Source organism: Sylvia atricapilla, chromosome 6 (genome assembly GCF_009819655.1).
Source record: "Sylvia atricapilla isolate bSylAtr1 chromosome 6, bSylAtr1.pri, whole genome shotgun sequence".
NCBI classification, from domain to species: Eukaryota; Metazoa; Chordata; class Aves; order Passeriformes; family Sylviidae; genus Sylvia; species Sylvia atricapilla.
This window is the reverse complement of record NC_089145.1, coordinates 36409435-36436570: the sequence shown is the minus strand read 5'-3', so window position 1 is coordinate 36436570 and position 27136 is coordinate 36409435. Positions and strand designations below refer to the sequence as shown.

At 56.6% G+C, this 27136-nt stretch overlaps 1 protein-coding gene across 1 annotated transcript; it reads left to right on the top strand.

Annotated features, from left to right (window-relative positions):
- The first annotated feature begins 9935 nt into the window (after window positions 1-9935).
- On the top strand, window positions 9936-27011 carry NID2 (nidogen 2). The gene is made up of 22 exons (XM_066321517.1): window positions 9936-10154; window positions 10815-11117; window positions 14466-14701; window positions 14924-15291; window positions 15941-16090; window positions 16167-16412; window positions 16660-16860; window positions 16973-17191; window positions 17469-17612; window positions 18362-18490; window positions 18567-18710; window positions 18793-18912; window positions 18995-19228; window positions 19898-20134; window positions 20233-20454; window positions 20561-20730; window positions 21748-21877; window positions 22928-23099; window positions 24532-24689; window positions 25253-25376; window positions 26028-26140; window positions 26223-27011. Exons 1-22 carry the CDS (start codon window positions 9966-9968, stop codon window positions 26231-26233), a joined length of 4020 nt encoding a protein of 1339 aa, XP_066177614.1. The 5' UTR covers window positions 9936-9965; the 3' UTR covers window positions 26234-27011.
- The last annotated feature ends 125 nt before the right edge of the window (window positions 27012-27136 follow it).

Here is a 27136-nt window from a genome sequence, read left to right as displayed (position 1 = left end):
TGACACTCCCAGGGATGGGATCAGCTGTGTCTGAGCAGTGACCCCACACACTCCCACATCTGCTCTGATGAGGAAGAGACTGAAGTTCTGGGCTGCTCCCCCACCGCTGGAAAGTCCCTTCACAACCACCAGAAGGCCAAATTCAGTGCAAATTCAACTCTTGGCAAGAGGACGAGGAAGAACTGTGACAAAACCCAGCCCCTTCTGGAGGTGGGTGCTGGCCCCGCTTGCCCCAGCTGTGGCTGGAAACCCCGGGGGACCAGGGCGTGCTGCTGCTGCTCCTGACCTTGCACTGCTCGATGGGGAAAGCCTGGGGAGGAGAAGGGACTTTTGGGGACCATCTGATGCCCTGGGAGCAGGCACAGGAAGCAGCCGCCCAGTGCAGCTGTGGCTGGGGGGTGTCAGAGCAGGTGGAAACGGGGATGATTTCACCTGGTCCGGATTCCTTCCCCTGCTGCTGGAGGATGTAATGCTGAGGATGGCCAAGCACAGAGCCCATCCTGCTCTGCGGAGAGGGATGGATCCCTCCAGCCGGGCTCGGGGCTGGGAGAGGTGTCCAGCCAGGAGTGTAACCACAGACCTATCTCCTCCTCCACCCCGCTGGGAGAGAACCCGGCGTGGGCAGCCAGGTTGCATCAAATCTTCATTTAGCTCCTCTTTAGGTTCATTTGCATAAATTGCAGCTATTAGGGGAGGGGAGAAAATTTGGAGAAAGTCTCGTCACCACGGATGACGAATCTCTCCCGTTCGTCACGCTTCCGACGTGACCCTCTTTTGGCTGGTCATATTCCTGGTGGAGAGGAGGGAGGGGGAAAAACCGGAATAAAAACAACACAAAGCGGAAGAAAAAGCAGCCACGAAACCCAAAGACAAACGAGGAACTGGAAAAAACTTGAAGCATCCACAAGGAATTTTAGGTTTGGGTTTTGTTCTGTTTTTTGTTGACTTCCTACGGCTTCGCCTTGCCAGATTTTGGTGAGGAGCGCTTGCTCTACTGCTGTGCCAAGTTTTTTGGGTTTGTTTTTTTTTATTATTATTTTTTTTTTCCAAGCCTGGCTTTTCCCAAAGACCCGCTGTTGCCCAGAGGAGCCGTGTCTGCCTGCTCTTTGTCAGGAGCACGGCTCCGGGCGGCCGCGCTGGGAGTTTCTCCCTCCAGCTCACAGCGCTCCCTATGGAAGTGTTTGTCCCGCTGTGTGAATACCCTAATTTAGAGCCCGTAACTCCAGGAGGGTTTTGGAGAGATGCGCTGGCCGGGAATTGAGACTTTGGCAGCTCCTGCTGGATATTCCCGTGCGGAACAAACCAGGCTGGGAGAATCCTGAAGGGAGAAGCCTCTTCCTTGCCGAGAGCGCTGGATCGCCTCTGCCTGGTGCTTCCAGACCCAGCCCAGACTCGCTCCGCTTCTTAAAAACCCTACTCCTGGGGCAGAGCTTTGCCCTCCCCTCCCCGGGATCCTTTCCCGGTTGTTCCCAGGTCTCCCCCACCCCTGGTTTCCCCAGATTAAACAGGATTTCAGCCTTTCACTCTTCCCAGGCTGCGGGATTTGGGGATTCACAGCTCCCTGGTGTGGGCAGGAGGTGCTCCCATTGCCAAAAGGATGCCCTGAGATTTTGGGGAGGCACAAGAAGCATGGGGAACCCTCCACGTTGGGGGGGGGGGTGTTTCCTCCCTTAGGACAGTGGTGGGTTGTGGTTTTTTTTTTTTTTTTTTTTTTTTTTTTTTTTTTTTTTTTTTTTTTTTTTTTTTTTTTCTGGGAAGATGCACCGAGCATCTTGAACACGCCCCAAACCGCCGATTGAAAATGATAAAAGGGCTAAATTTAAATTGCTGCCGGCAGCCCGTGTCTCCCCATGCTGACTGTGACAGTGTCGCCAGCAGAGGGGAGGTTTGCTGCGCGGTCCCTCCGGTTTGAGAAGACAAAAAACCCACTCTGAGTCACCCCGACTGCAGCCCCGCCGATTGTTTCCAGCTGCGGGCTGGTCCCGGAGGAAAATAAAGCCTTGGGAAGTCGGGAATGGTGCTGACGGCCGCGGGTTCGTCCCGTGGGGGTCCCGAAGCTGCAGCCATCTCCTCCTGCCGTGTTTCCAGGGGCTGCCGGCACCGCATCCTGCCGGGGGGAGGAAAACGAGGGGAAAGAATGCAGGAAAAGCAGGAGGTGGGCGGGAAGGGGGCGATGGAGCAACGCTGCCCAGTTGCACAAGCCCAGCCCGGGCCAGAGTTTGTCCCAGCCGTGGGATGATCGGAAAGAGCGGGGAAAGTGGTTTGTTGGGCTCGGTGGAGTTTCCAGCACAACCGAGGGCGAGTCACGGGGCGGGATCCGGGCAGGGCTGGGCGGGCAGGGAGAGACAGGAGCCCTGGAAATCGGGGGGGAGAGGAGGGATTGGCCCTGGGATGGGGAGGAAAGGCAAGGGAAGGGAAGGGAAGGGAAGGGAAAGGAAGGGAAGGGAAAGGAAAGGAAAGGAAAGGTAAGGAAACGATAGGAAAGGAAAGGAAACGGAAAGGAAAGGAAAGGAAAGGAAAGGAAAGGAAAGGAAAGGAAAGGAAAAGGAAGAAAGGAAAGGAAAGGAAAAGGAAAGGAAAGGAAAGGAAAGGAAAGGAAAAGGAAAGGAAAGGAAAGGAAGGAAAGGAAAGGAAAGGAAAGAAAGGAAAGGAAAAAAGAGAAAGGAAAGGAAAAGGAAAGGAAAGGAAAGGAAAGGAAAGGAAAAGGAAAGGAAAGGAAAGGAAAGGAAAGGAAAGGAAAGGAAAGGAAAGGAAAGGAAAGGAAAGGAAAGGAAAAGGAAAGGAAAAGGAAAGGAAAGGAAAGGAAAGGAAAGGAAAGGAAAGGAAAGGAAAGGAAAGGAAAGGAAAGGAAAGGAAAGGAAAGGAAAGGAAAGACATCTGTCTTGGGTGGGTGCCATCGGTGCGTGTCCCAGTGCGGGCGGCAGGCGGCGGCAGCGACCGGGATCAGCTGGGATAACCGGGATCGCTGGGAGCGGCCCCGCTCCTTTTCCTCCCTCCATCCCGACAGCCCTGCCCAGCGCTACCCGCCCGATCCCCGAAATGCTGCCTCCAAGGATGTGGAGCTGCTGCAGCGAGTCCAAAGAGGCCACAGACATGCTCCAAGGGCGTGAGCCCCTCTCTCTGCGAGAGCTGGGAATGTTCCCCTGGAGAGGAGAAGGCTCCAGGGAGAGCTCAGAGCTCCTTGCAGGGCCTAAAGGGGCTCCAGGAGAGCTGGAGAGGGACTGGGGACAAGGGATGGAGGGACAGGACACAGGGAATGGCTTCCCACTGCCAGAGGGCGGGGATGGATGGGAGATTGGGAGTTGGGAATTCCTGGCTGGGAGGGTGGGGAGGCCCTGGCACAGGGTGCCCAGAGAAACTGTGGCTGCCCCTGGATCCCTGGTAGTGTCCAAGGCCAGGCTGCACAGGGCTTGGAGCAGCCTGGGACAGTGGAAGTTGTCCTCGTCCGTCTCAGGGGCTTGGAATGGGATGATTTTTAAGGTCCCTATCAACCCAAATCCATCCTTCCTTCCTTCCCTCCATCCTTTTCGCCCTCCATCTCTCCATCTCTTTTTTCCTTCCTTCATGAGCAGCCCTACCTCCTTGGGGAGAAAAAAAATCCCCAAAAGATTTGAAGCTCAGTTTACAGGGAGAAGAATCCTGAAGTTAAAAAAAATATCTCAGGACACATAAGAATAATTAACTCCAAGCGGGCTGGCTCATTGCTTTAGGCATGGAAAGGTTGTGAACCCCACACATGTGAGGATTTCCATCCCTCTGCGTGTCCGTGTGTCCATGGAGCTCCCCCGTGGATGCACAGCCTGTCCCGAGGAACGGGTTGGGCGGGGCCGGCAGAGATCCTAAATGTGCTGCCCATGTGTCCCGCTATTTCCCATTGAATTTCCAGCCACCCCAAGCCCTCTGTCCCCATTTAGCCGGATCGCTCAGCCCTAAAATCCCTTTTAGCCTGAAACGCCGCCGGCGCTGCATCCGTCTTCAATTTAAAGAACAAATCCTCCCGCCTGCGGGCGGAGCGGGTCCTGCCGGGGCCCGCTGACCTCGGCGCTGCTGGCTGCTGCTTTTTGGTCATAGGGGACACAAGGGACACGTGTCGGGGGGGAATAACCTCTTCACCCGGCTCCGGGAGGCTCCGCGGGACAAAAGCTGGCAGGGGCGATGGAGCCAGGGAAATGTGGCTTGGAAGCGGATTTGCTCGGAGGAGCTGTCAGGGGGAGACAAAGGCAGGAAGGAGATAAACGCAGGGAACGAGGCTAATTGCTGGGATTAGTCACCCCCGAGCCCTCGGGGGCTGCAGAGGTCAGGCCTGGAGGCCCCAGGAGGGTCAGGCAAGGAGAGATGAGCTGGAAAGATGCTCTGGGGGAAGATTTGGATTTGTTAGAGCCGTGGGAAGGGCTGAACCCCATCTCTGATGGTGCTGCCATGGGATTCCAGCTTCCCCAGGAGCTGATCTAGGGGAAGGTGTCCCTGCCCATGAAACAAGATGGGATTTAAGGTCCTTTCCAATCCAAACCATTCTGGGATTCCCTGTCCACTTCCAGCTGGGGAGGAGCTGGGCAGATTCCAGGGGTACCTAATTCATGCAACAAATAAACCCTAATTCTGCAGCAAACCCTTGATTCTGGGAATGAACACCTGAGGAAGGGTTGCAAAGCTGCAGCAGCTCAGCCCAGCGTGTGCAGGCGTCAGAGGCCTGGGATGGGACAGGATCAGACCTGTGTTGGGGAGGTTTAGGTTGGATTTCAGAGAAAAGTTCTTCCCCCAGAGGGTGCTGGGCACTGCCCAGGCTCCACAGGGAACATTCCCAAGGCTGCCAGAGCTCCAGGAGTGTTTGGACAGCACTGCCAGGGATGCCCAGGATGAGATTGTTGGGTGTCTGTGCAGGGCCTGGAGCTGCACTGGACAATCCTTGTAGGACCCTCCCAGCTCAGGGAATTCTGTGATTCCATTCTGACTCTGTGCTCTGCAGGGTGATGGGGACAGGCAGTGAGTGTCTGCCGTGCTTTGTGCTGCGGGGACAAACACGAGGCTCCTTGGAAACCAGGGCTGCGCTGATTTTATCTCTGCTGTGAGCCCGCTCCCTCCTGACAGATGCTGCAGCACAAACCCATCCAGGCTCTGCCTGCAGATGCAATCCCCTCTGCCAGGGAAGTTGCTGGAGCCTGGACCAAATAAGGAACTGGTGGCTAATCTTGGGGAGCAGGAATCAGTCAGTGTCAGGCACGGCTGGGAGCTCCCTGTGAGCTCTGAGCTGGGGGCTCACAGGGCTCCTCACGCTCATCCGGCAGCTGCTGGAGTAAAAACAGCTTTGCTGCAATATTTAGAGAGAGGAAGGAAGGAAGAAGAGCCCAAGAGGCTTAAAAAAAACCCCCCGTTTTCTTTACCTTTGTGTCTTAAAATACATTGTAAAACCTGCAGCTTTTTCTTTGGGCTGGGGCTCAGATGTCTCAGAAAGTTTTTCCATGTGGGAGCGGAGTTTTCATCCTGTGAGTCTTCACAGGACAGGAGATCTGAGCTCCACTTTCCAGCTGAGAGGACTCAACAGCTTAATCCTGGAATCCCAGAATGGTTTCTTAAATCTCATCCCATTCCAACCCCCTGCTATGGGCAGGGACACCTTCCCCTAGATCAGGTTGCTCCAAGCCTCATCCAACTTGGCTTTCCTGAAACCTTTTTACACATTTCTGCTCCAGAAACCCTCTTTTTATAAAAATCTTGTTTTTCCATGCACCCCATGGTGTTCTGGACCCCGTAATTCCAACTCTCCATAGGAGAGCCTCTCACCCACAACACCTGAGATGCCCTGAGCAGAAAGATCCATGCTGGGTCACAGCTGGAGGGTGGGAAATCACCTGCAGCAGGGATGGCTGTCCTTGATGAGGCTCCTCAGGCAGTCCTGGATCCATTAGGAAGTGGGTCCATCTCTGGATCCATTGGGAAATGTGTCCCTGCAGTGGGTCAGGGCAAGGAGGTGCTGAGTCATGAGGCAAAGCTGAGTCAAGGAATTGAGAGCAAAATTAATGAGAAGTGTTCCCAAAAATGGAGATGTGGAGAGCTGGATGCTGTGCTGGGGGGGACCTGCCCTGCTCTCAGCTCCCTCAGGATGCTCCCAGGAAAGGAAACAGCCCCGGGGAAGGCAGGGAGATGGAGCTGGCAGGAGAGTCGCTCAGGATGGCCTGAAGGGATGCAGAGCCACCCCACAGGAGGGGTACACCCATCCAGAGAGTCCCTCTTTGTCCTTGGCACAGCTCAGAGCTCGTTCCTGCTGCAGGAAAGCTGGGCACCAGCTGAGGGCTCTCAGATGGCTGCTGAGGGTAGAGCTCAAACCCACGGCTGTGCCCACCTTCCTGGGCCAGGGGGGCAGATAAAGAGGACTGCTTTTATTCTGTCTGGTGTTACAGAGCCTCAGAAACGCTGCTGTCACACTTGGCTGGTATCATCCAGCAAATTCCAGTTATTAGGATGGAGGAGTTTTCCTTCTATCATTCCACGAAAGGAGGGCGCAGCCAAGAGGGGACTGGGCTCTGCTCCCAGGGAACGAGGGACAGGACAAGAGGAAACAGCCTGAAGTTGCTCCAGAAGAGGTTTAGATTAGACATTAGGAAAAAATCTTCATGGAAAGGGTTGTCCAGCCCTGGCACATGTGCTGGAGGGATTTAAAAGGCATTTAGATGTGCCACTTGGGGACACAGGGCAGTGGTGGCCTTGGCAGTGCTGGGGGAATGGTTGGACTTGATCTCAAAGGGCTCTTCCAACCTAAACAATTCCACGATTCTATGAGGGCGATCCCCAGAGACATCTCTTTTTCTTAGGACATGAGGCCAAAACACTTTTTGGTGCTGATTCAGGGAGCTCAGGGGTGCACAGCCCATTTCCTCCCAGCCAGAGCCCTTTCCTGCAGGAACCACCGGGATGTTCAAGCCACGGCTTTGTGGCCCTTCCTGCCAAATCGCCTGACCTTGAGCAGGGCTGGTTTCCGATATCCAGGGGGGAGAAACGCTCCGAGGGCTTTATGACAGTGACCCACTAACCCAGCTGGCAGCGGGACACGGCTGACCACGCCCGTGCCAGCAATCCCTGCTCTCATCCCAGCCCCGCTTCCCTCCAAACATTCCAAAGCACCGAACGGTCCCTGCGCATCCTGTGAGCCTTTTGCTGTGTGCTGCAGCCCCCAGGCACGCTCCTGTCCCCGGGAATCACGCTTCCTTCCTTCCGCACCTGCCCCTGGAGAGGTGCGCGTTTCCTGCTCTTCCCCTTATCTCTGCCGGCTGCAGGGGCTCAGCAATTCCAGCGCTGCCAGGCTTGGGGGAGAGGCTGCCGGGATTTCCTGCCTCAGCACCAGGGATTCCTCTGCTTTTCCTGCCCCTCGCTGGGAGCGCAGAGGAAGGTGGGCCCTCAGCAGGACAGGGAGGTGCCGCTCCCCTCCCCCGGCAGGAGCGTGACCAGTGGTTTATCCTGGTTTTCCCAGTTTAGCACAGGGAGTTGGGAGTGTCTGCTGGGTCGGGACAGATCCATCCTCAGCCCCATGGTAGATCTTCCCCCGTTTCCATCATGTCAGCACATCTGTTTCTGCCCAAAATGCCTCCCAGGAAATGGCTTTGGATTGTTTTTATGCCCAAGCTAAGAGCAGGGATGAACCCTGCAGCCAGAGGCTCTGCCGAGGCACATGGAAGTGATTACAGGGATCAGTCCCTGCTCCACCTCTTTTCCCAGCACAGGCTGTGGGTGAGCACAGCCTGTCCCTGTCCCCATCCATATCCTGTCCCCATCCCATCTTCATTCTCATCCTCATCCCTATACCAAATCCCATCTACATCCCAAGACCTATTCCTATGCCCATCCACATCCTCATCCTTGCCGCTTTCCTCACCTTCCTTATCATTCTCTATTGCCCATCCTCATCCTTGTCCCATCCTCATCCCCATCCCCGTCTCCATCCCCATCCTTGTCTCCATATTTATTCCTGTTCCTATACCCATCCCCATCCCTGTCCCCATCCCAAAGTTCATCCCTGTCTCTGTCCCCATCCCCATCTCTACCCTTTCTCATCTCCCCATCCACATCACGGTCCTCATCCTTATCCTCGTCCAATTTCTTGTCTCCATCCTCTTCCTCAGCCCTATTCCAATCCCTGTTCCCATCCCCACCGAGGCTCCCAGCTTCTCCCAAAGGCACAGGGATGCCCAGACCAGGTGGGCTCTGCTCCCAAGGCCAGGCCAGGACTCCGGCTCTCCCCAGCTGCCTTTTTTTTTAACTGACTGGTGCCATTCTGGCTCAGGGAGTGGGGAAAGTGCCCTTTTTAGCATCCTAAAGACTGCAGGAAGCCTGGCAGCTCATCCTTCCCAATTCCAGAGGATTCTTAGGGCCTGTGGTTTGGTTTTTCAATAGACCCCAAAGATCTCCTGGAGCAGCATGGCTTTACTCCCTTTCCCTCCCCCGCTTCCTGCCCCCTGTGCCTATTGCCACCTCTGAGGTGCCACCAAATGCCACCATTCCCCACCATGCGGGTGTCATTCCAGCTGGGATCTCACCATACAGAGGAGCTGCTGGCTCCCTGCAGCTCTCAAGTTCCCTGGAGAGCCATGGAGGTGTTTGAGCTTCAAAGAAAAGCCACATTTTGGCTCAGGAAGCTCCTCAAATCATGTCCAGCTGGCCCGCACCCTGCTCGAAGTCCTAATGGTTTTCCATGTCCAGGCAAAAGACTCCTTCCAGGGGCTGGAGTCAGCCAGCTGCCTGCAGCCAAGGGGCAGTGGCTTCTCCAGATGTGGCCCCAGCAGTGACATTCCCTGGAAGAGCTGGAATTCCAAACCAGCTCAATCCCAGCACCAATGGGAGCTGCTTTCCAGGGTGAGCAGGATGCAGGGGGTTGCACTCTGCTAGGATGGAGGGGCCACAGTGACAAATCCCTGTCACTACAATGGACAGGGTGGAGGGTGTCCAGCTGCTTCCCATGTGAGGATTCCTGTCGGGAATGCCATCAATGTGTCCCTGATTTATTTCTCTCGACAGCCTACAGGGGTCTGACACTTCCCTCCTTGTTATCTGGCATTCCTCTGGCATGGCTGTGCCTCGGGACAGATGCGGACTCCAGGCCAGCAAGGGGGAAACGCTGAGGAAGCTGGAGCAGAGCTTTTGGCTGCTCCCAGCCCGGATTTCCAGGAGCACTCATGGAGTGCAGCTGTCGGAATTTGAGCTCTTCCTCCCCTTCCACCACCGTGGGTGCTCCCACCCCGACCCCCCGACCCAAAGGCAAACCCTCCTCGGTGCATCGGCCGCTGCAGAACTCTCCGGGCGGAGATGATGGATGACGGGACAGAGAAGGGATAAACAGCGCTGACCCCGCGCCCGGCCCTGCGTGCCTGGGGGGCCGCTGGCTGACCGCCTGCCAGTCGAGCTGCACGACAGCTTTCGGCCGGGGGCTGCTCCTGTCCTCCCCTACGCGGGTCCCCTGTGCATGAGGAGTCACGTTTCTGCCCGGCTCAAGGGAGCAGGACCCGAGGGAGGCAGCGGGGAGCGGCCAGAGCCTCCCGCCCACGCCGCGACCCCGGCCCCGACCCCGGCTGGACGCGGGCCCGGCCCCGGGGGCGTCGCGGCGAGGCGAGGGGGCTGCGGGGCTCCTGGGGGCAGCGGGGCACGAATTGGGGATCCCACTCTTCCGTCCCCTCGGGACACCGCCGCTGTGGTACCCCGCTCCCCCCGGGATGCCGCGACCGGCCTGGGGGATGCGCGGGGATGCGGGAGAGGGGAGGGGCCCTCAGCTCCGGACGGATTTTGGGTAAGACCTGATTGGCTCAGGACGGGGACGGCCGCTGCTTGGCCACGCCTCTCGGGCTACTCCCCGTCCCGCCCCACGGGGCTGGGGTCGCCCTCGCCCCGTCCGGTCCGTGCGGCTCCGCTCGGCTCCGCGGCTCCGCTCGGCTTCTCCCGCTCGGGTCCGCTCGGCGCCGTCGGGGCTGGTCGGTGTCGGGATGCGGGCGGTGCTGGCGGCGCTGGCGGCGGTGCTGGCGGTGGGGACAGCCCTGTCCCGCTCGGGGCTGCTCCCGCACGGCCCGGCCCGCGGCGATGCCCGGCTCCGGCCCGGGGACGATGAGAGTTCTCCCGGGGTGCTGCTCCGCCGCGCCCTGCGCCTCTACGGCCGCTCCGCCCGCCGCCTCTACGTGAGTCCCGGCTGGCCCCGGCCCCGCTCCTTCCCTGCCCTCCTTCCCCCCGGCCGCTCTTACTCCCTACCCCGCTTCCTCCTGTCCATCATCTCCCTCTCTCCTTCCATCTTCACTCCGTCCCTTTCTCTGCTCTCTGTCCCTCGCTCCTTCCAGCCCCGTCTCTCTCCCTCTTTCCACTCTGCTTTCCTCTATCCCTCTGTCCCACCATCTCTCCTTCCTTCTGGCTTTTCACCCCTCCATCTTTCCATCCTTCCTCTCACTCACCTCCCTCCTCCCCTGCCTTTACACCCCCTCCTCCTCCTGCCCGGTCCTGCCCCTCCATGTGCACCTTGGCTGTCCCACCGCACGTGTTTTCCCCGTCCATCCATTTCCCTCTTCCCTGCCCGGTGTCTCCGGCTGCGGAGGAACAAGAGGGCTTTCTCCTCCGCAGCTGTTCCCCCGCCAGCAGCGGCTGCAGCTGGGGTGGCCCCTGAGCTCTGCAGCTCCCTGGGGGATGGAGAAGCCCGAGGTCTTTGTTTTCTGCCCGGCCGGATGGGGCCACGCGGCCTCAGGGCTCTCAGCCCCGAGGAGTGCGGGGGACAGGGCGAGGGGATGCACTGCTGGTGCAGTGGTGGCACCTCTGCAGCTCCTGAGCACCCTGCACCGCTCTCCCTGCAGGTGGGGACCAACGGGGTCATCTCCACCCAGGATTTCCCCAGGGAGACGCAGTACGTGGATGACGATTTTCCCACAGACTTCCCCGCCATCGCCCCCTTCCTGGCAGACCTGGACACCTCCGGGGACAGAGGGAACATCTACTACCGGCAGGATGACTCCAGGGACGTGCTGGACCAGGCTGTGGGATATATCCAGGCTGGGTTTCCCCACTCTGCTGGCACCTTTGTGCCCACCAATGCCTTCATTGCCACCTGGGAGGCTGTGGGAGCCTACCAGGAGCTCTCCCAGGATCCTCAGCCCAAGGTGAGGCCAAGGAGCTGAGCTCGGATGCCCATTCTGTGTGTCATGGGAGGATGAGTTTTTCTTGTGTGGTACCCAAAATGCTGATTCTTTCCTATTTGAGCAGCTGGATGGTGCCTCCATCCATCCATCCATCCATCCATCCTTGGGTGAACACCAGGAGGAACATGGAGGTTTCCCCTCTGCTCAGAGCCGTGGCAGTGGTGGGGCTGTTGGCCGGAAGAGGTTTAGAGGTTGCCTTCATGGCTGGAGGGGCCTGAACAAGGACATGGAGTGACAGGACAAGGGAAAATGTCTTCACTCTGCTTGGATCAGATGTTAGGAGAAAATTCTTGGTTGTGAGGGAGGTGAGGCCCTGGCACAGGTTACACAGAGAAGCTGTGGCTGCGCCTAGATCCCTGGAAATGTTCAAGGCCAGGTTGGATGGGGCTTGGAGCAGCCTGGGACAGTGGAAGGTGTCCTTGCCTGTGGCAGGGGGTGGAATGGGATGAGTTTTAAGATCCCCTCAACACAAACCATTCCATGATTCTGATTCTTTTCAGACAAAGCTTTCCAGTGCTGGCAGCTCTGGCTGTGCAGGGCAGAGGGTGGCTGGGGGCAGCTGGGAGAGATCCCTACTTTAGGGCATCCATTGTGCTCCTGACCTTTCCTGGTGCCTCGGGGCTGGTCCTTCCTTCTGCCCCTGTGCTGATTACGCTGCTGTCCATGAACTGCCTTTGGAATTTCCACTGTGGGCTGATTTTGTGCCTGGAAAACAAGGTCATATGTGGTCTGCCAGGTCAGGGTGGGGGTGACCTGTGCTCTCCACCCACGGGGCTGATAAAGCTCCTGCGTGGGTGGACCTCCAGTGCTGCCTGTCCCCGAAAACGCCGGGTCATGAGCTGTCGCATCAGGGTGATGACGTGCTGAGGAGGTGGCAGTGACACTCCGCCAGCTGTGTGGACTCCAACGAGCTGAACAGGATGAGCTACACGAGGAAAACTGTGTTGATGGATACCCAGAGCTGGGTGGTGGGTGATGGGCTGTGACCCAAAGCCCAGCAGCAGCCACCAGGTCGCCAGGAGCCATCCCCCTGTTGCAGGGCCCTTGGGTAGCGTGTTGCTGAGAGGAAAGCCAAGCAAGGCAAGAAGCTGAGGTTTGGAAGGAGACGAGGCACATTTTTTCCTCTCATTTAAAAGTCGGGAAAACAGCTGAAGAGATGCCATCAGGGGCCTCACAGCGACCTCATGGCCATTGAAAATGCAGCCTCCTCTTCCTTTCTCTTCTCTTCCCCATTGTGGTTTTTTTCTTCCACTCTGAGAAGTTTGGATCAGGCTTTAAAATGAAACCAATCTTCTTTGGAAATGAGGAGCTTCAGGGAAAGCTCCTGAAATGCAGCTTGTGCCTGTGCTTTGCTGAGCTCCCCCTTCGCTGAAACTGCTAAAAAACTCCCCAAACACCTCTTTCTTTCACTGACCAAATGTGGAGTTTCTGGAAGCACTGCCCTCCTGCTGCTCAGAACCAGGACTGACTCCAAAGCCTTTTCCCCTGCCCTGGAAAGTCACAGCTAATCTCTTTTGAGCCCCCAAAGTAGAAAACTGGGTTAAGATGGGGAGCAGAGGATTCCCAGACCCCCTCTTTGGAGATCCTGCCTGGGTAGGCGGTCTGGCAGTGCCGTGTTCCCTCCAACTCCTTGGGACATGCTCCTGATCCCTGCAGTGACATTTTACCCGGGACAAGGCTGAGCCTGCTTCTGTAGGAGCAAAACTTGCTCTTTTGGGCTGGAATTTGCCCTTTGCAGCTCTTTGCTGGGGACTTCCCCCCTCCTTCCCTTCATCCCCCTGTGCCAGCACATCGATGTCACCCAGCGTGTCCCCCCTTGCCACCCACCCCGAGGCAGAATGACTCCTGCAGCTGCTGCTGTGATTTGGCTGCGTGGGGGAGGAATCCAGCCCCGGGGGCAGGGGGTGGGGGGATTATTCCACCCCCCTCCAGTTTTTTGGCCGCCTTTTCGGGGTCTCTGAATGCCCGAGTGTGTGACAGGCACAACAGGGCTCTTTATATCCCACGGGGCTGCCAGGAAATCCAGCGATGCTCCAGGGCCCCTGCACCCCAAAATCAGGGCTGGTGCTGTGGGGATGGAGTAGAGGGAGTCCCCAGCCTCCCTCCCTCTGCTCTGGGAGTTTTATTTAATCATTTTTCCTTCGCTCGGGCGCCGTTCCCTGCGTGCTGCTTCCAGCAGCTCGGTGGGAAGCGAAGGGAAAGGAAAGGCTGCTGCTCCCTGTTTGGAGCTGTTTGCCGGGGGAGCAGCAGCGGTGTGGGGCTGGTTTCTCGGCTTTTGGGCGGGTGTGGGATGTCGGGTGGCTCGGCAGGGCTGTGCTGGCTCCTCCCGCCCCTGAGTTGTGGCCGCGGTGCCGCCGCCTGGCTCTGCCCCAGGGCTGGCAGGGCAGGCGGCCAGCCTGCCTATAGCGGGATGTATGGGAAGCTGGGAGCACAGGAATGGAGTGTTGTTTTTCTTTTTTCTTTTTTTTTTTTTTCTTTTTTCCTGAGGAAACCGGGCGAAAATTGTTCTCAGGGACAAGGGGGAGGTGGGGCAGGTTTTCTTCTGGTGCTGATGGGATGGAGCAGGGGGGTGTCAGTGGGAGGACAGGAGTGAGGGGCTTCCCACTGCAGGGCTTGAATGGCCAGGGATGCTCTTGGGACACCTCTGCCCTGAGGGAGTGGCCTGGCTGTGCCTTGGGGATCTGAGGAGGATGCTGAGCATCTTCCCAGGATGTGGCACTGGGTGTTTGGCTGGGCATGAGCAGCCCCAGCTCCTGCTCTTCCTCAGGAGGTCTCTGCAGGCTGATCATAGAATGGGTTGGGTTGGAGGGACCTTAAAGGTCATCCCACCCCCTGCCACGGCTGGGACACCTTCCACTGTCCCAGGTTGTTCCAAGCCCCCATCCAACCTGGCCTTGGACAATTCCAGGGATCTAGGGCCATCCACAGCTTCTCTGGGCACCCTGTGCCTGGGCCTCCCCACCCTCCCAGCCAGTAATTCCCAACTCCCAATCTCCCATCCCTCTGGCAGTGGGAAGCCATTCCCTGTGTCCTGTCCCTCCATCCCTTGTCCTCAGTCCCTCTCCTGGAGCCCCTTTAGGCCCTGCAAGGGGCTCTGAGCTCTCCCTGGATGCTTTTCTTCTCCAGGTGAGCACCCCCAGTTCTCCCAGCCTATTTCCATGGAGGTGGTCTCTGTTGGAGGGCTCTTTTGGGGTGTTTGCCTGCCGTGGTGTGTGTGGCGCTTCCTCTCATATCCCTGCCCTCCCTTCCTTCACTCCTCTGCTGTGTTCCTGCCCCTCCATGCCATCTGTCTCTCTGTCCCTTTGGCAGCTCAACACCTTCCAGGCAGTCATAGCCTACAACGATGAGGACACCTACACCATCTTCCTCTACCCCAACGGTGGCCTCCAGTTCCTGGGGACACGACCCAAGGAGTCCTACAACGTCCAGCTGGAGCTGCCAGCCAGGGTGGGCTTCAGCTGGGGGGACAGCGATGACCCCAAGAGGGACGGGCTCTTCTTCCACAGCCTGGCCAGCAGTGAGCAGGCTCTGAGGAACCTGGAGAGGTGAGTGGAACCTGGGGGGCTGTGAGTGTGGGCAGCAGGGTCACCTTCTCCCACCATCTGGAGCCTTTGAGAGCCTGGAAAAATTTGGGCAGTGAGCTGGGGGTGCTGGGCTGCATCAAGGGCTCAGGCCCACATGCACAGGAGCCATACTGGGGTGGTGACACCTTTGGGGTGGCTTTTCCAGCATGGCTGTGATGATGTTTGTATGTGCTGTGTCCACAGGGAGAGCAACACAGGAATCCCTGGAGTGTGGGTTTTCCATGTGGGCAGTTCGGAGCACGTGGAGCCAGGGCATGGTGAAGGAACCACTCCTGCTGTGCCTCAGAGCCCCCCTGAGCACCTCAAGTCTGGCACCGCCGGCTATACCCACCCTCTCTCCAGCCACACATCCATGGCCCAGCGCCCCAGCCACGGATCCCGCACCCCAGTGCTCCTCGGCTTTGTCCCCGGGAGGAGGGACACCCAGGAGCAGGGCCACTGGCTCAGAGGGGATGGTGACACCCGGCAGAGCCACTCTGCCAACCCCTCCTCCTACAGCTCCGGCCACCACGGCGTTGGCGTGGAGGAGGACGTGCATTTTAACCCTGATGGTGAGAGACCACAGCCCCTGGCTGTGGCCCAGAGGGGACAGTGACCCCACAGGGTGATGACCTGGTGGGGACAGTGACCGAGTGGGGGGTGGCTCCCTAAAAAATGCCCCTGGCTGGAAGATCACCCCGTCCCGAGTGGCCGGTGCTGGAGGAGCTGCTTCTGTGAAACTGCTGCCCTTGCAGCTCCTCCTGTCAGCCCAGTCCTGCTGCCAAGGGGCTGCTGGAGCCGTACAGTCCTGCCTGCTGGGCTTGCCAAGGGAAAAAGAGGGAAGCTTGGAGCTTGGGATGCTCAGGGGACAGGTCCCAGCACGAGGTCAGAGTTGGCCTTGCCACGCTCCCCGCCACTGAGCCAGCTGTGGAGACGCCATGGCACGTGCCCAGGGGAGCAGAGCCCCGTCCCCAGCCAGCTGTCTCCCAAAAATACCCTCAGGAATTTGATCTTGTGCCCTCTGTCAGATCTGCCTGAAATCAGGCAACAGGTTCCAAACTCTCCACTACCCCTCTGCATCCCGAGTGACTCTCTTGGGAACCACCACCGCTAGCTGACTCATTTCCAGGTGGTGTTTTTGTAGCCAAGAAGGCGAGACACCCACCCCCTGTGAAGGGTGGCTTTGTCACTGCATCCCCAACCTTCTTCCTCTGTCCCCAGTGTTCACCTACAGCGCAGCCAGCAAGGAGACGTGTGCCCAGCACCACGGGCGCTGCTCCCCTCACGCCTTCTGTACCGACTACGCCTCTGGCTTCTGCTGCCACTGTCGGGCCACTTTCTATGGGAACGGGCGGCAGTGCCTGCCCGAAGGTACGCGGGGCGGGCGGCGGGGACGGGCAGCCCGTGCCTGGGCGGCCACTGCCAGGGGTGCCCGTCTCCCACCCAGGGGCCGTGCATCGCCTCAACGGCAAGGTGAGCGGGAGCCTGAGGGTGGGCCGGGCGTCCGTCCGCTTCCAGGACGTGGACCTGCACGCCTACATCGTGGGCAGCGACGGCAGAGCCTACACGGCCATCAGCGGGGTGCCCCAGCCCGCCGCCCGTGCCCTGCTGCCCCTGCTGCCCGTCGGGGGGCTCTTCGCCTGGCTCTTCGCCCTGGAGGAGCCTGGCTCTGAGAACGGCTTCAGCATCACCGGTGAGATGGGATTTGGGGTGTGCCGTGGCTCCTAGGGGTGTGGCTTCTGCAGCATGCCTCCGAGGGATGGGTCATGAGGGGTTTAGGGGCGGCTCTGTGGTTTCTCCAATCCCTCTCTGTGGTTTCTCCAATCCCTCTCTGTGGTTTCTCCAGTCCCTCTCTCAGCTGGTGCTCACCTCTTGCTGTGACCCGCCCCCCCTTTGGGGTTGTCACTGCAAATGGTGCCCATTCCCTTTTTCCTGCCCAGGCGCTGAATTCACCCAGAGCCTGGAGGTGACGTTTTACCCTGGTGGAGAGACAGTCCAGGTCACTCAGACAGCCGAGGGCCTGGGGCCGGACAATTATTTAAGCCTCAGGACACACATCCAGGGTGAGGTGCCATTCCTGCCAGAGAACGTCACCATCCACATCACTCCCTACAAGGAACTCTACTCCTACTCCAGCTCAGGTAAGACCCGGCTCAGTTCCTCACACACCTCCCCTGAATGCCCGAAAACAGACACACATTGATGCCGACTATTTTCTCCACATCCCACGGGGTTCTCCGTGCCACCCAGCAGCCGTGACATCCTCAGGCCAGCGGGAATACATGGTGGCCGCGGGCACTGCCAACCAGACCTTGTCCTACCGCCTGCGCCAGAACATCACTTTCTCGGGGTGTCCGCACGCGCGGCTGCCAGCGCGGCAGCGGCTGTCGGTGGTGCGCGCCTTCGCCCTCTTTGACGGCCACGAGCACGTCCTGCGCTATGCCCTGGCTGCCCGCATCGGCCTGGCACAAGGTGAGTGCCAGCACCCACTCCTGGGTGACAATCCGTGTGCCAATCCAGGGTGCTGGCCCCCAGCGGGAATGCTGCCATCTCGCTTTGCCCAAAAAGGAGGGGTTTTCCAAGCAGTTTGAGCCACAGCGCTGCTGGCGTGGTGGGGGTGGCACAGCTGTGGTTCCCTGCATGGGACAACGATGCTGCAGCACAGTGGTTGTGCCTGCATGGGGTGTAAGTGGGGATGGTCACTCCCTGTGTCTCTTTTATTCCCTCTGATATCCCTCTGTGCCCACAGACGATGCTGAGAATCCCAGGGTGAGCCCATGCCATGATGGCACTCACATGTGCCAGGCCCCGGCACGCTGCCAGCCCGGCACGGGCACAGAGTACACATGCGAGTGCACGGCTGGGTACCGTGGAGATGGACGAGGCTGCCGAGGTCAGCAGGGCTGGGGGGAGCTGGTGCTGGGGTCTGTGCCCCATCAGGCACTTAGGTGGTGGTTGGGATGCTGGGATGTCACAGCACCCACAGAGCTTCACCAGTGCATCACGGGGGGAAACTGAGGCAGGGTGCTGCAGGTCCCTGTGGAAGCGCTCCAGGAGCAAATAAAAAAGAGGAGAGGAAAAAAGGAGAGATGGGGATAAAAGCAAAACCAGTGGGAAAATAATCCCTGCATTTCATAAATCTAGCCAGCTTCATTGTTGCTTTCCTATCACATCAAACGTCATATGCAAATTTATCTTCTAAATTTGGAGTTCCCTTCCACAAGAAGGTGCCCAGTGCCAGTGAGTTGCACTGCACAGTGATGCTGGTGAGGAATTCAAGCATCCTGCCTTTCAATAAGGAACAGATTTCCTTCTCCTAAAATCCAAGGTTAAGTGATTAATCTGCTCACTTAATTTCAGGAAACTGAAACCAAGTCTTAAACCACACATAGTCGAGAATATTGGTGTGCCTTGAACAAATGCTTCTTTATCAAAACTATACACCAAAAGCGATCTTCTTCTTTTTTCCCTTCTATTTTGAGCTGATTAGAAAGTTAATTCTGTAGCTGATTAAGTTCAGTGACACACATGGGATGGGCAGTGTGGGGCAGGATATTCCCTGTCAGACCATGAGCAACCAGTCCATGAAAATGGGAGTGTCCCACCACCATCGGGGTGCCCGGTGTCTCCTCCTTTCCCCAGATGTGGACGAGTGCGCCGAGGGCCTGAGCCAGTGCGGCCCCTTCTCCGTGTGCCTGAACGCACCGGGCAGTTACCGCTGCGAGTGCCGCGGCGGGTACCGGCCAGCGGGGGACGGGCAGGCGTGTGTGCGTAAGTGCTGACCCCAAATGGGGTGTCCCCAACTCCCCAGTGGATGTGCCCTGACCACCCCTCCGTGTCCCCACAGCTCTGGCACCGCCGAGTGACCCCTGTGAGGATGGGCGGCATCCCTGCGCTCCGAGGGACCGCGCGCGGTGCCTGTCCCGCGGTGACGGCCGCGCCACCTGCGAGTGCCTCCCCGGCTACACCGGTGACGGCATCCGCTGCTCTGGTAAGGTGGGCACGGGAAGGACCCCACAGCACAGCTGGCAGGGTGTCTCTGTCCCCGCTGATGCCACCTTCCCCCTGCACAGATGTGGATGAGTGTGCAGAAAGCCCGTGTCACCCAGCCGCTATCTGCTACAACACCCCGGGCTCCTTCTCCTGCCGCTGCCGGCCCGGCTACGCGGGCGATGGCTTCCAGTGCACGTATGGTGAGGTGCCCGCTCAGCCCCGTGCCCTCTCTGCCTGGCACAGCTTGCCCAGCCTCACTCTCCTCTTTTTCTGCCTTTCCAGTGGTGGAAGGGAACCCGCAGTACCTCACGCCCTGCCAGCACGAGCGGATGTACCCGCGGGAGGTGCCACCCCTGGGTGATGGCCACGTGCCCCAGTGTGACGAGCAGGGCCGGTACCGGCCCCTGCAGTGCCACAGCAGCTCTGGGCACTGCTGGTGCGTGGATGCAGCAGGGCAGGAGATCGCGGGCACAAGGACAGCACCAGGCACCACTCCCCCACGCTGTGGGAGCCCAGGTCAGTGACATCCTGCAGGGGTGCGGGGAGCAGGGTTGGGTCCTTGGGTGTCTGGCTGGTGTCCCAATGGCATCCTGGTTTGGCCAGCAGTGTGGGGATAGTGGGGGCCACAGTGAGTGGAGGGGACCCATAAACTAAACAGCCGACAAATAATACTTGGGAAGTTTCACCTCAGCATGAGGGAGAAGTTTGTGATGCCGAGGGTCGTAAAGCCCTGGAAAAGCAGCCCAGGGAGGATGTGGAGTCTCCCTCTCTGGAGATATTCCAAACCCACGGGACACATTCCCATGTCACCTCCTCCAGGTGACCCTGCCATGGCAGGGAGGTTGGACTGGAGGATCTCCAGATGTCCCAACCTGAACAGTTCTGTGACTGTGGCCCTCTGCCCAGCCACCGTTCTGGGGTTTCACTGAGGGCAGGGCACTGTCAAGTGGGTGTATCGAGGGGCTCCTTGGGTGTTTAGGGTGGCCTGCCCATCGGGTTACAGTATCCGTGGCCATGGGGCCACCTCCCGTGTCAACTTGTGATGGAGGGAACGGCTATGGGGTGTCGAGGGGGCGGGAGGGGGGCAGCGCTGGCCCACGCCCGCCCCAGGGGTGCTGGAAGGCAGGGGAGAAGTACTGCCAAGTTGCCAAGTGGCTCCAGGGTGGGGACATTTGCCGCCGGCAGAGTCCATCCAGCAGCTGACACCCTGCGAGCACGCACGGATGTACCCGCGGGAGGTGCCACCAGGGCCGTCACCCGTGGGCGACGGCCACGTCCCCCAGTGTGACGAGCAGGGCCGGTACCGGCCCCTGCAGTGCCACAGCAGCTCCGGGCACTGCTGGTGCGTGGACACGGCGGGGCAGGAGATCGCCGGTACACGGACAGCGCCGGGCACCACTCCCCCACGCTGCGGGAGCCCAGGTCAGTGACACCCAGGGAGCGCCCTCGGCGTGGGGGCACAGGGACCAAGCCCTAAGTCCCCCCGGAATATGCTGGTGACTGTCACCCTCCCGTGCCAGAGCCCACGGAGCGGCCCCCCAGCATGTGCGAGCGCTGGCGGCAGAGTTTGCTGGAGCACTACGGGGGCAGCCCCCGCGGGGACCAGTACGTGCCACAGTGTGACTCCAGCGGGGACTTCACGCCGCTGCAGTGCCACGGCGACAGCGGCTACTGCTGGTGCGTGGAGCAGAGCGGCAGGGAGATCCCGGGGACGCGCTCCGAGCCCGGCACCACCCCGCCCTGTAAGAGCCCAGCACCCCACAGTGACCCTGCCACACCGACAGCACAGGGTGTGGAGCGCAGGGGACGACGCTACCTGAGCCATCTCTGTCCCCTCCCACATGCCAGGTCTGCCCAGTGTCGCCCCGCCCAGCGTCCGGCCCCAGCCCCGGCCCGACGTGTCCCCACCGGCCGCGGGGACGTTCCTGCTCTACGCCCAGGGCCAGCAGATCGGGTACCTGCCCCTGAACGGCACCCGGCTGCAGAAGGAGGCGGCCAAGACCCTGCTCTCCCTGCATGTACGGTGTCCTCGGGATGGGGATGGGGTGCAGGGATACTGGAGGGAGTTTGGGACAGGCTGGCGCCGCCGCTCGGTGTTGTCACCTTTCCCTGAGCCGCTTGTCTGAGCTGTCGGGGTTTGAGGAGGTTGATGTTGGTATTTGGGGAGATTGGTTGCATTGGCTGCTTTGGTGACACTTGGGACAAGTGAGGATGGCTTCCCAATGACAGAGAGCAGGGTCAGATGGGATTTTGGGATTAAATTATTGACTAGGAGGGTAGTGAGGCCCTGGCACAGGGTGCCCAGAGAAGCTGTGGCTGCCCCACCCCTGGAACTATCCAAGACCTGGTTGGGACAACCTGAGCTGGTGGAAGATGTCCCTGCTCATGGCAGGGGTGGAACTGAATGATCTTTAAGGTAATTTCCAACCCAAACCATTCTGAGATTCTATGGATTCTATTTTCACCTCCCTCCAGCCATCCCCAGCAGAGACAGGTCCCAGACAGGTCCCAGACCTGGGGCTGCTCACGAAGGGAAGGAGTTCAGGTGCTCCCAGAGCTCTCCAGGGTTGGTCACAGCCCAGGCTTCCAGCTGCAGGGCTGGCCTTTTTTCCTTCCTTAGACTTCGCTTGGAGCATGGCCATGTGCCTCTCCAGCCAGGGCAGACCAAGGCAGAGGAACACTGAAATCTGGGCCAGGACCCTCCCTACACCCTGGGGGAGTAAAGGATCTTGCCAAATATTCCCCATCCTGAAGGTCATTCCCCAGGCTGGCTTCGCTCTTGGAGCACCCTCTCCTTCAGGCAAAGGGTTCAAATCCATCTGGATGTGGGTGTGAGGCTGCACCAGGTGGCCTAAAATCCTCTGCTGAAGGATTCAGCTGGGAGGGTGCAGTGGGAATGTTGGAGCAGAGTTTTGCTGGGGAGATGGGATTTGAGTGTCACTGCCCACTTGCAGCTTGTCCCAGTGCTGGGTTGAGGTTGCCCCCTGAGCCTCCTGCCAAGATCTCACCCCATGTCCCTGTCCTGACCCTGGCAGGGCTCCATCGTGGTGGGGATTGACTATGACTGCCGGGAGAGGATGATCTACTGGACTGACGTGGCTGGCCGGACCATCAGCCGGGCAGGCCTGGAGCCAGGCTCCGAGCCAGAGACCATCATCAGCTCAGGTGTGCTCCTGTCCCCTGTGTCACCTGCTCACAGCCACATCTGCTGTTCCCATCACAGCTCCAGGGTCATCCTATTCATGCCTTATCAGGCTACCTAAAAACAGAGCCCAGACAGAATTAAGAGAAATAAAAGCAGTTCTATTTATTTAAGGGCCTTCAAGTACATTTCAGACAGATGAAGCTCCCCCAGGGCTACACCTGAAATGGACAATAGGTCATGGGTTTTCACACTTTTATAAGTTTGGCCCATTTGCACATTGAGGGTTAATCTTCTAATTACAGCTTCAGGTAATGAAGTCATTTAACCAAAGTTTGCTCTGCCCCCGCTCACGTTTGTTTACATCTCGCAGGGCTTGAGGCAGTGAGGTGTCCTTGATTCCCAGGCCTGAAGAGGAATTGTTTTGTCTGACTTAAATGGGATAGCAGTAGTTAACACTCTGTATGGGGTCTAAACGCCATACACTGAAGTTATACACTAGTTCTACAGTTATACTAGTATATATAGTATATATACTATATATGCACACTATATATACACTATATAGTATATATATACACTACATATACTATATAGTACATATATATATATACTATATACTGTGTATATACACTGGTTACACTAGTATATATATACAATATATATATACTAGTGTAACTGTTTACCTAGTGTATAACTTCAGTGTATATATACAGTTGTACTATATACTAGTTATACTAGTTCTATATAGTTTGATTACATACAAAAGAATTACAGGGTTACAAATATATGAAAAACATAAAAGTTAAAATCCTCAGGCATCACCATCCTTCAGGGCTGCCTTATGGATCCCAGAGCAGCATTTCCCTGAGTGTGGTCATCCCCCCAGCAGGACTGATCTGTGTAGTATAACTTACACAAGTTATATATAGTTTAGTTGCACACAAAAGAATTACGGGGTTACAAATATATGAAAAACATAAAAGCTGAAATCCTAAGGCATCCCCGAAGGCATGCCCTGCTCTGAGGGATCCCAGAGCAGCATTTCCCTGAGTGTGGCCATGCCCCAGCAGGACTGATGAGCCCCGAGGGCCTGGCCGTGGATCACCTTCGCCGGGCCGTGTTTTGGACGGACAGTGGCCTGGACAGGATCGAGCGTGCCCGGCTGGACGGCTCCGAGCGCCGCGTGCTCTTCGACACCGACCTCGTCAACCCCCGCGCCATCGCCGTCGACCCCGTCCGAGGGTGAGCTGCAGCACTGTGGGGTTCTTTGGATGGTGGAGGGGCTGCTTGTATCCCAATATCAGCATCGCCTGTGGAAAAGCTGCTTGGGGAGTGTGAGCTTCTGTTCTTCTCTGCCAAGGCCAGGGTGAATAATAGACGGGAAACATAAGATCGAGTTCAGACTTGGAATGTTTATTGTATCTTAGGTATTTACAGTATTTACAGGCTCATGAGCCATGAGCTTAACTAGCAAGTGAGGGAAACAAGGTAAAATGGAGTCCTGCTGACTCTTTCCAAGGTTATGTAAGTGATAATCCCCCAATAACGAGGTGACACCTATATTATTTATGTTTTCAACCCAATCATGACCACCCAAGGCCCGCAATGTGGACCTTTTTCACCCAATTACAGAAAACTACCCAAACCCATGAAGAAGAAGGAAGAAGAAGGTGAAGAAGGAGGGCTTAGACAACACCCAAAATCCTCCATCTTGACTCCTATGCACTACTATACACCAAAACCCCAAATCCTAAGTTTCTTTGAGTCCAACAAGGGAGGCTTGAGACAAAGCAGTGAAGCCCACACATCACACACTCCACAGCTGGGGTCAGCAAGGAGAGGCAAGGAGGGTCTTTGTGTGATCAGTTCCAGCGAGGTTTATTCCTACAAGGGAGATCAGGAGCAAAGACCTGGCCATGTGCTGTGCACAGGCCTAAATAGGGACCAGGAACCAATGGTCTGAGGGCACAGGGGCAGTACAAGGGGCAGGGCAAACGTCAGTCACCGATAGGGAAAACAGGACTGGCCACCAGGGATACCACCACCAATGGGGAAACAGGGAAAGGAGAAACCAGGAGAACCAGGGGTATAGGGATAGAAGGAGGCCGGGGCAGACCACACAGTGTTGTAAGGCACCATGGAGGAAGTCTTCTTTCCCTCTAGATGGAAACTCTATGGTAGATCTTTCCTGGGAATTCCCCTGAGAGCATGGAGGGATTCCACGGTGAGTGGCAGAAATCCCACAGGGATTTAGGACATGGAGCCCTGTGGCCAAGGCCCCTTCCTGACCCTGCACATCCTCTAGGAGGGATTGGCTCTGCTCCCCAGCCCCTCTTTTTATTTAATAATTCAAGATCTGGCTAAAACTGCTGTTTCAGTGTCAGGATGTAGATTATTTTGAAAAGCTCTGGGAATGCAAGCTGTGCCTCCAGGGTGCTGTTGGGATACAAAATGTGCCACTCCTCAGACTCGCCCTCGCTGAAGAGCCACAGTTTGAGTTATAAACATGTCTGATATTGTTCTGTTTTGCTTGGAGAGGTTTTTTTTTCCTAATCAAATAAAGATGGTTCAGGCACTGATAAGGGAAAAACCAGACCTTGCTCCTGGCAGGAACCAGGATAATCTCCCACCACTCCTTACTGTTGTGTGCCCTGTTTGTACATTATTTTCCAAGCAACCTTTACTGGACGGACTGGAATCGTGAAGCTCCCAAAATCGAAACTTCCACTGTCAATGGAGCCAACAGGAGGGTTCTGGTGCACACAGACATTGGTTTGCCCAATGGCCTGACTTTTGACCCCTTCTCCAAACTGCTGTGCTGGGCAGACGCAGGTAATGTCCCCAAGGGTAGATCGGAGAATGTCACACTGAGCCTCGAGGGAAAATCCTGGAAGTCTTCAGCCCAGTGCTACCTGTGGGCTCCAGTGTTGTGCCAGCCAAGGTTTAGATTGGATTTTAGGAAATATTTCTGCATGGAAAATGTCGTTGCTCAGGGCAGTGGTGGAGTCTTTGTCCCCAGAGGGATTTCAAAGCTGTGTGGATGTGGCATCTAGGGACATGGAGCACTGCTGGGAAGTGTCTGGACTTGGTTTTAGGGAGTTTTTCCAGCCTGAATTTTATGATTCTACGTCTTCAGGCTGAAAAGCTGTTTCCAGATGTAATAGATCAGGAAAAGGCTCTTCCCCCAGAGGGTGCTGGGCACTGCCCAGGCTCCCCAGGGGATGGTGACATTCCGGAGGCTGCCAGAGCTGCAGGAGTGTTTGGACAGTGCTGCCAGGGATGCCCAGGGTGGGATTGTTGGGGTGTCCTGTGATCCTTGTGAACTCTGTGAAACACAAAGGACATACTTGGTGTGCCATTTTCAGTGGGATGGGGAATATTTTGTGTTTGAACAGGCACCAAGCACCTGGAATGCACATTCCCGGATGGCACCGGTCGCCGTGTCATCCAAAGCAACCTCAACTACCCCTTCAGCATCATCAGCTACGCCAACCACTTCTACCACACGGACTGGAGACGGTGAGCAGGAAAACTCCCAATCCCTGCACGGCTGGGAATGCTGAGCTGCCCTCCCTGAGATTCCCAGCCTGCTCCCAAATCCTGGAGCCCCCCCCAGAGCTCTCCCCGGATCTCTGAGTGCGGCTTCAGCAACACCTGCTCGTAAATCTCAGCACAGAGGAGTTGTTTAGACACAAGCTCAGCTCCATGGGAGGGACAGAATCAGTGGTTTGGGTTTGTTTTTCTTTTTTTATTTTAACTAAAACTTGGCTCAAGTCTCTGGATCTAGATTAGGTCCAAGGAAAGAGCTTGTCCTCAGCCATTCCTTTTGCCTCGGCATCAGGAACTCGCCTCTCTTCCCACTCCAGCTGGAAGCTGTCACAGCTCCCATCCAATCTTAGATTACAACGAACACTTCAGAGTTTGCCACACTTGGAGGAGACTCTCAGGGAGATAATCTCTCCTTGGAAGGCTCTTTTCTGTGGCTGCATCACCAGACAGAAATGCACTGACTGAGCTGGAGGAGGATTTTACAGGGCAAATTTCCTCCCACTTGTCTTGCAGGTGTTCAGACCAAGCTTTTCAGCTGCCTGTTCTTAAACACACATAAATAGGGGGAAATCCCCAAGTTTCACAGGTGAATAAAACACTTCTTCCCCCTTTTTTCACCAGGGATGGGGTGATAGCTGTAAACAAAGAAACAGGAGCCTTCACCGATGAGTATCTTCCAGAGCAGCGATCCCACCTCTATGGAATCACAGCAGTTTATCCCTACTGCCCTGGAGGTAAAACCCACCCAAACCTCATCCCTCTGGGAATTCTGCTGGCTGCAAACTCAACACTCAAAATCTCTATTTCTCCCCACAGCCAGGAAATAGGAACTCCATTTTTCAAGGAAACAACGATCTTTGCACCCAGAGGAATTTCAGACCCAGAGAACTGTCACTGCGTACAAGGGGGGAGAAGTCCCTCACCAAGGCCAAAGAAGGGCCCTGCTTTCCTGCAAAAAGATTTTCAAGTTATTTTTTATAGTTATACCTCAAGACTTTACTACTGTATTTTTTTTTACCAAGTGGAAAACGTTGAGATATCACCAAAAAAAAAAAAAAAAAGGTCCTGGGAAGCCCAAGCCATGACTCAAACTCTTGCTCATGCAAGATTTCAAATGTAGCTTTTTTTTTACTCCAACGTTTGATTTTATTGGAAGAAGAATGGATTCATTTTTCATCATTTCGACAATCTGACCAAGAGGTCCTTTTATCCAAAAAAAAACCCCATGCCAAAACAAATTAAGTGCCTATGGGAAGCTGTGGATGCAGTAAATTGCTGGGTCTAAATAACAAACAGCCCTGAAGAGACAGAGACTGTGTGTGCTCCAAAATCCTGCAGAACAGGGATGGGATGTGGCAAAGGCATTGAAGATTTTCCAGAGGATGATTCTGTGTTCTCACCACTGCCTCCATGCATGTCTTTTAGTATTTATATTAGAAGAATATGCTAGAATTGATCTGTTCATGCTTGTTGGGTCTTCCAAGTGCCTTCCTAGACCTACCCAGTGTAGACCAATACATGTTCAGAAATTACCAGTTACCTTGTAATGCTTCACTTTTTCTAGGTTACTTCAATAATTGAATAAAAAAGGTTGGTTTAAGTTTCCCTTTGGATTCAGTTTTTCACTATTTCAGTTGTAGGGGGATGTTTTAGTGTGCAGAAGCCAGGAGCAAGCTATTCCGAGGGCACGACCTCAGGAAAAGGAAATTTTATGTAACGTTCCCCTCAAC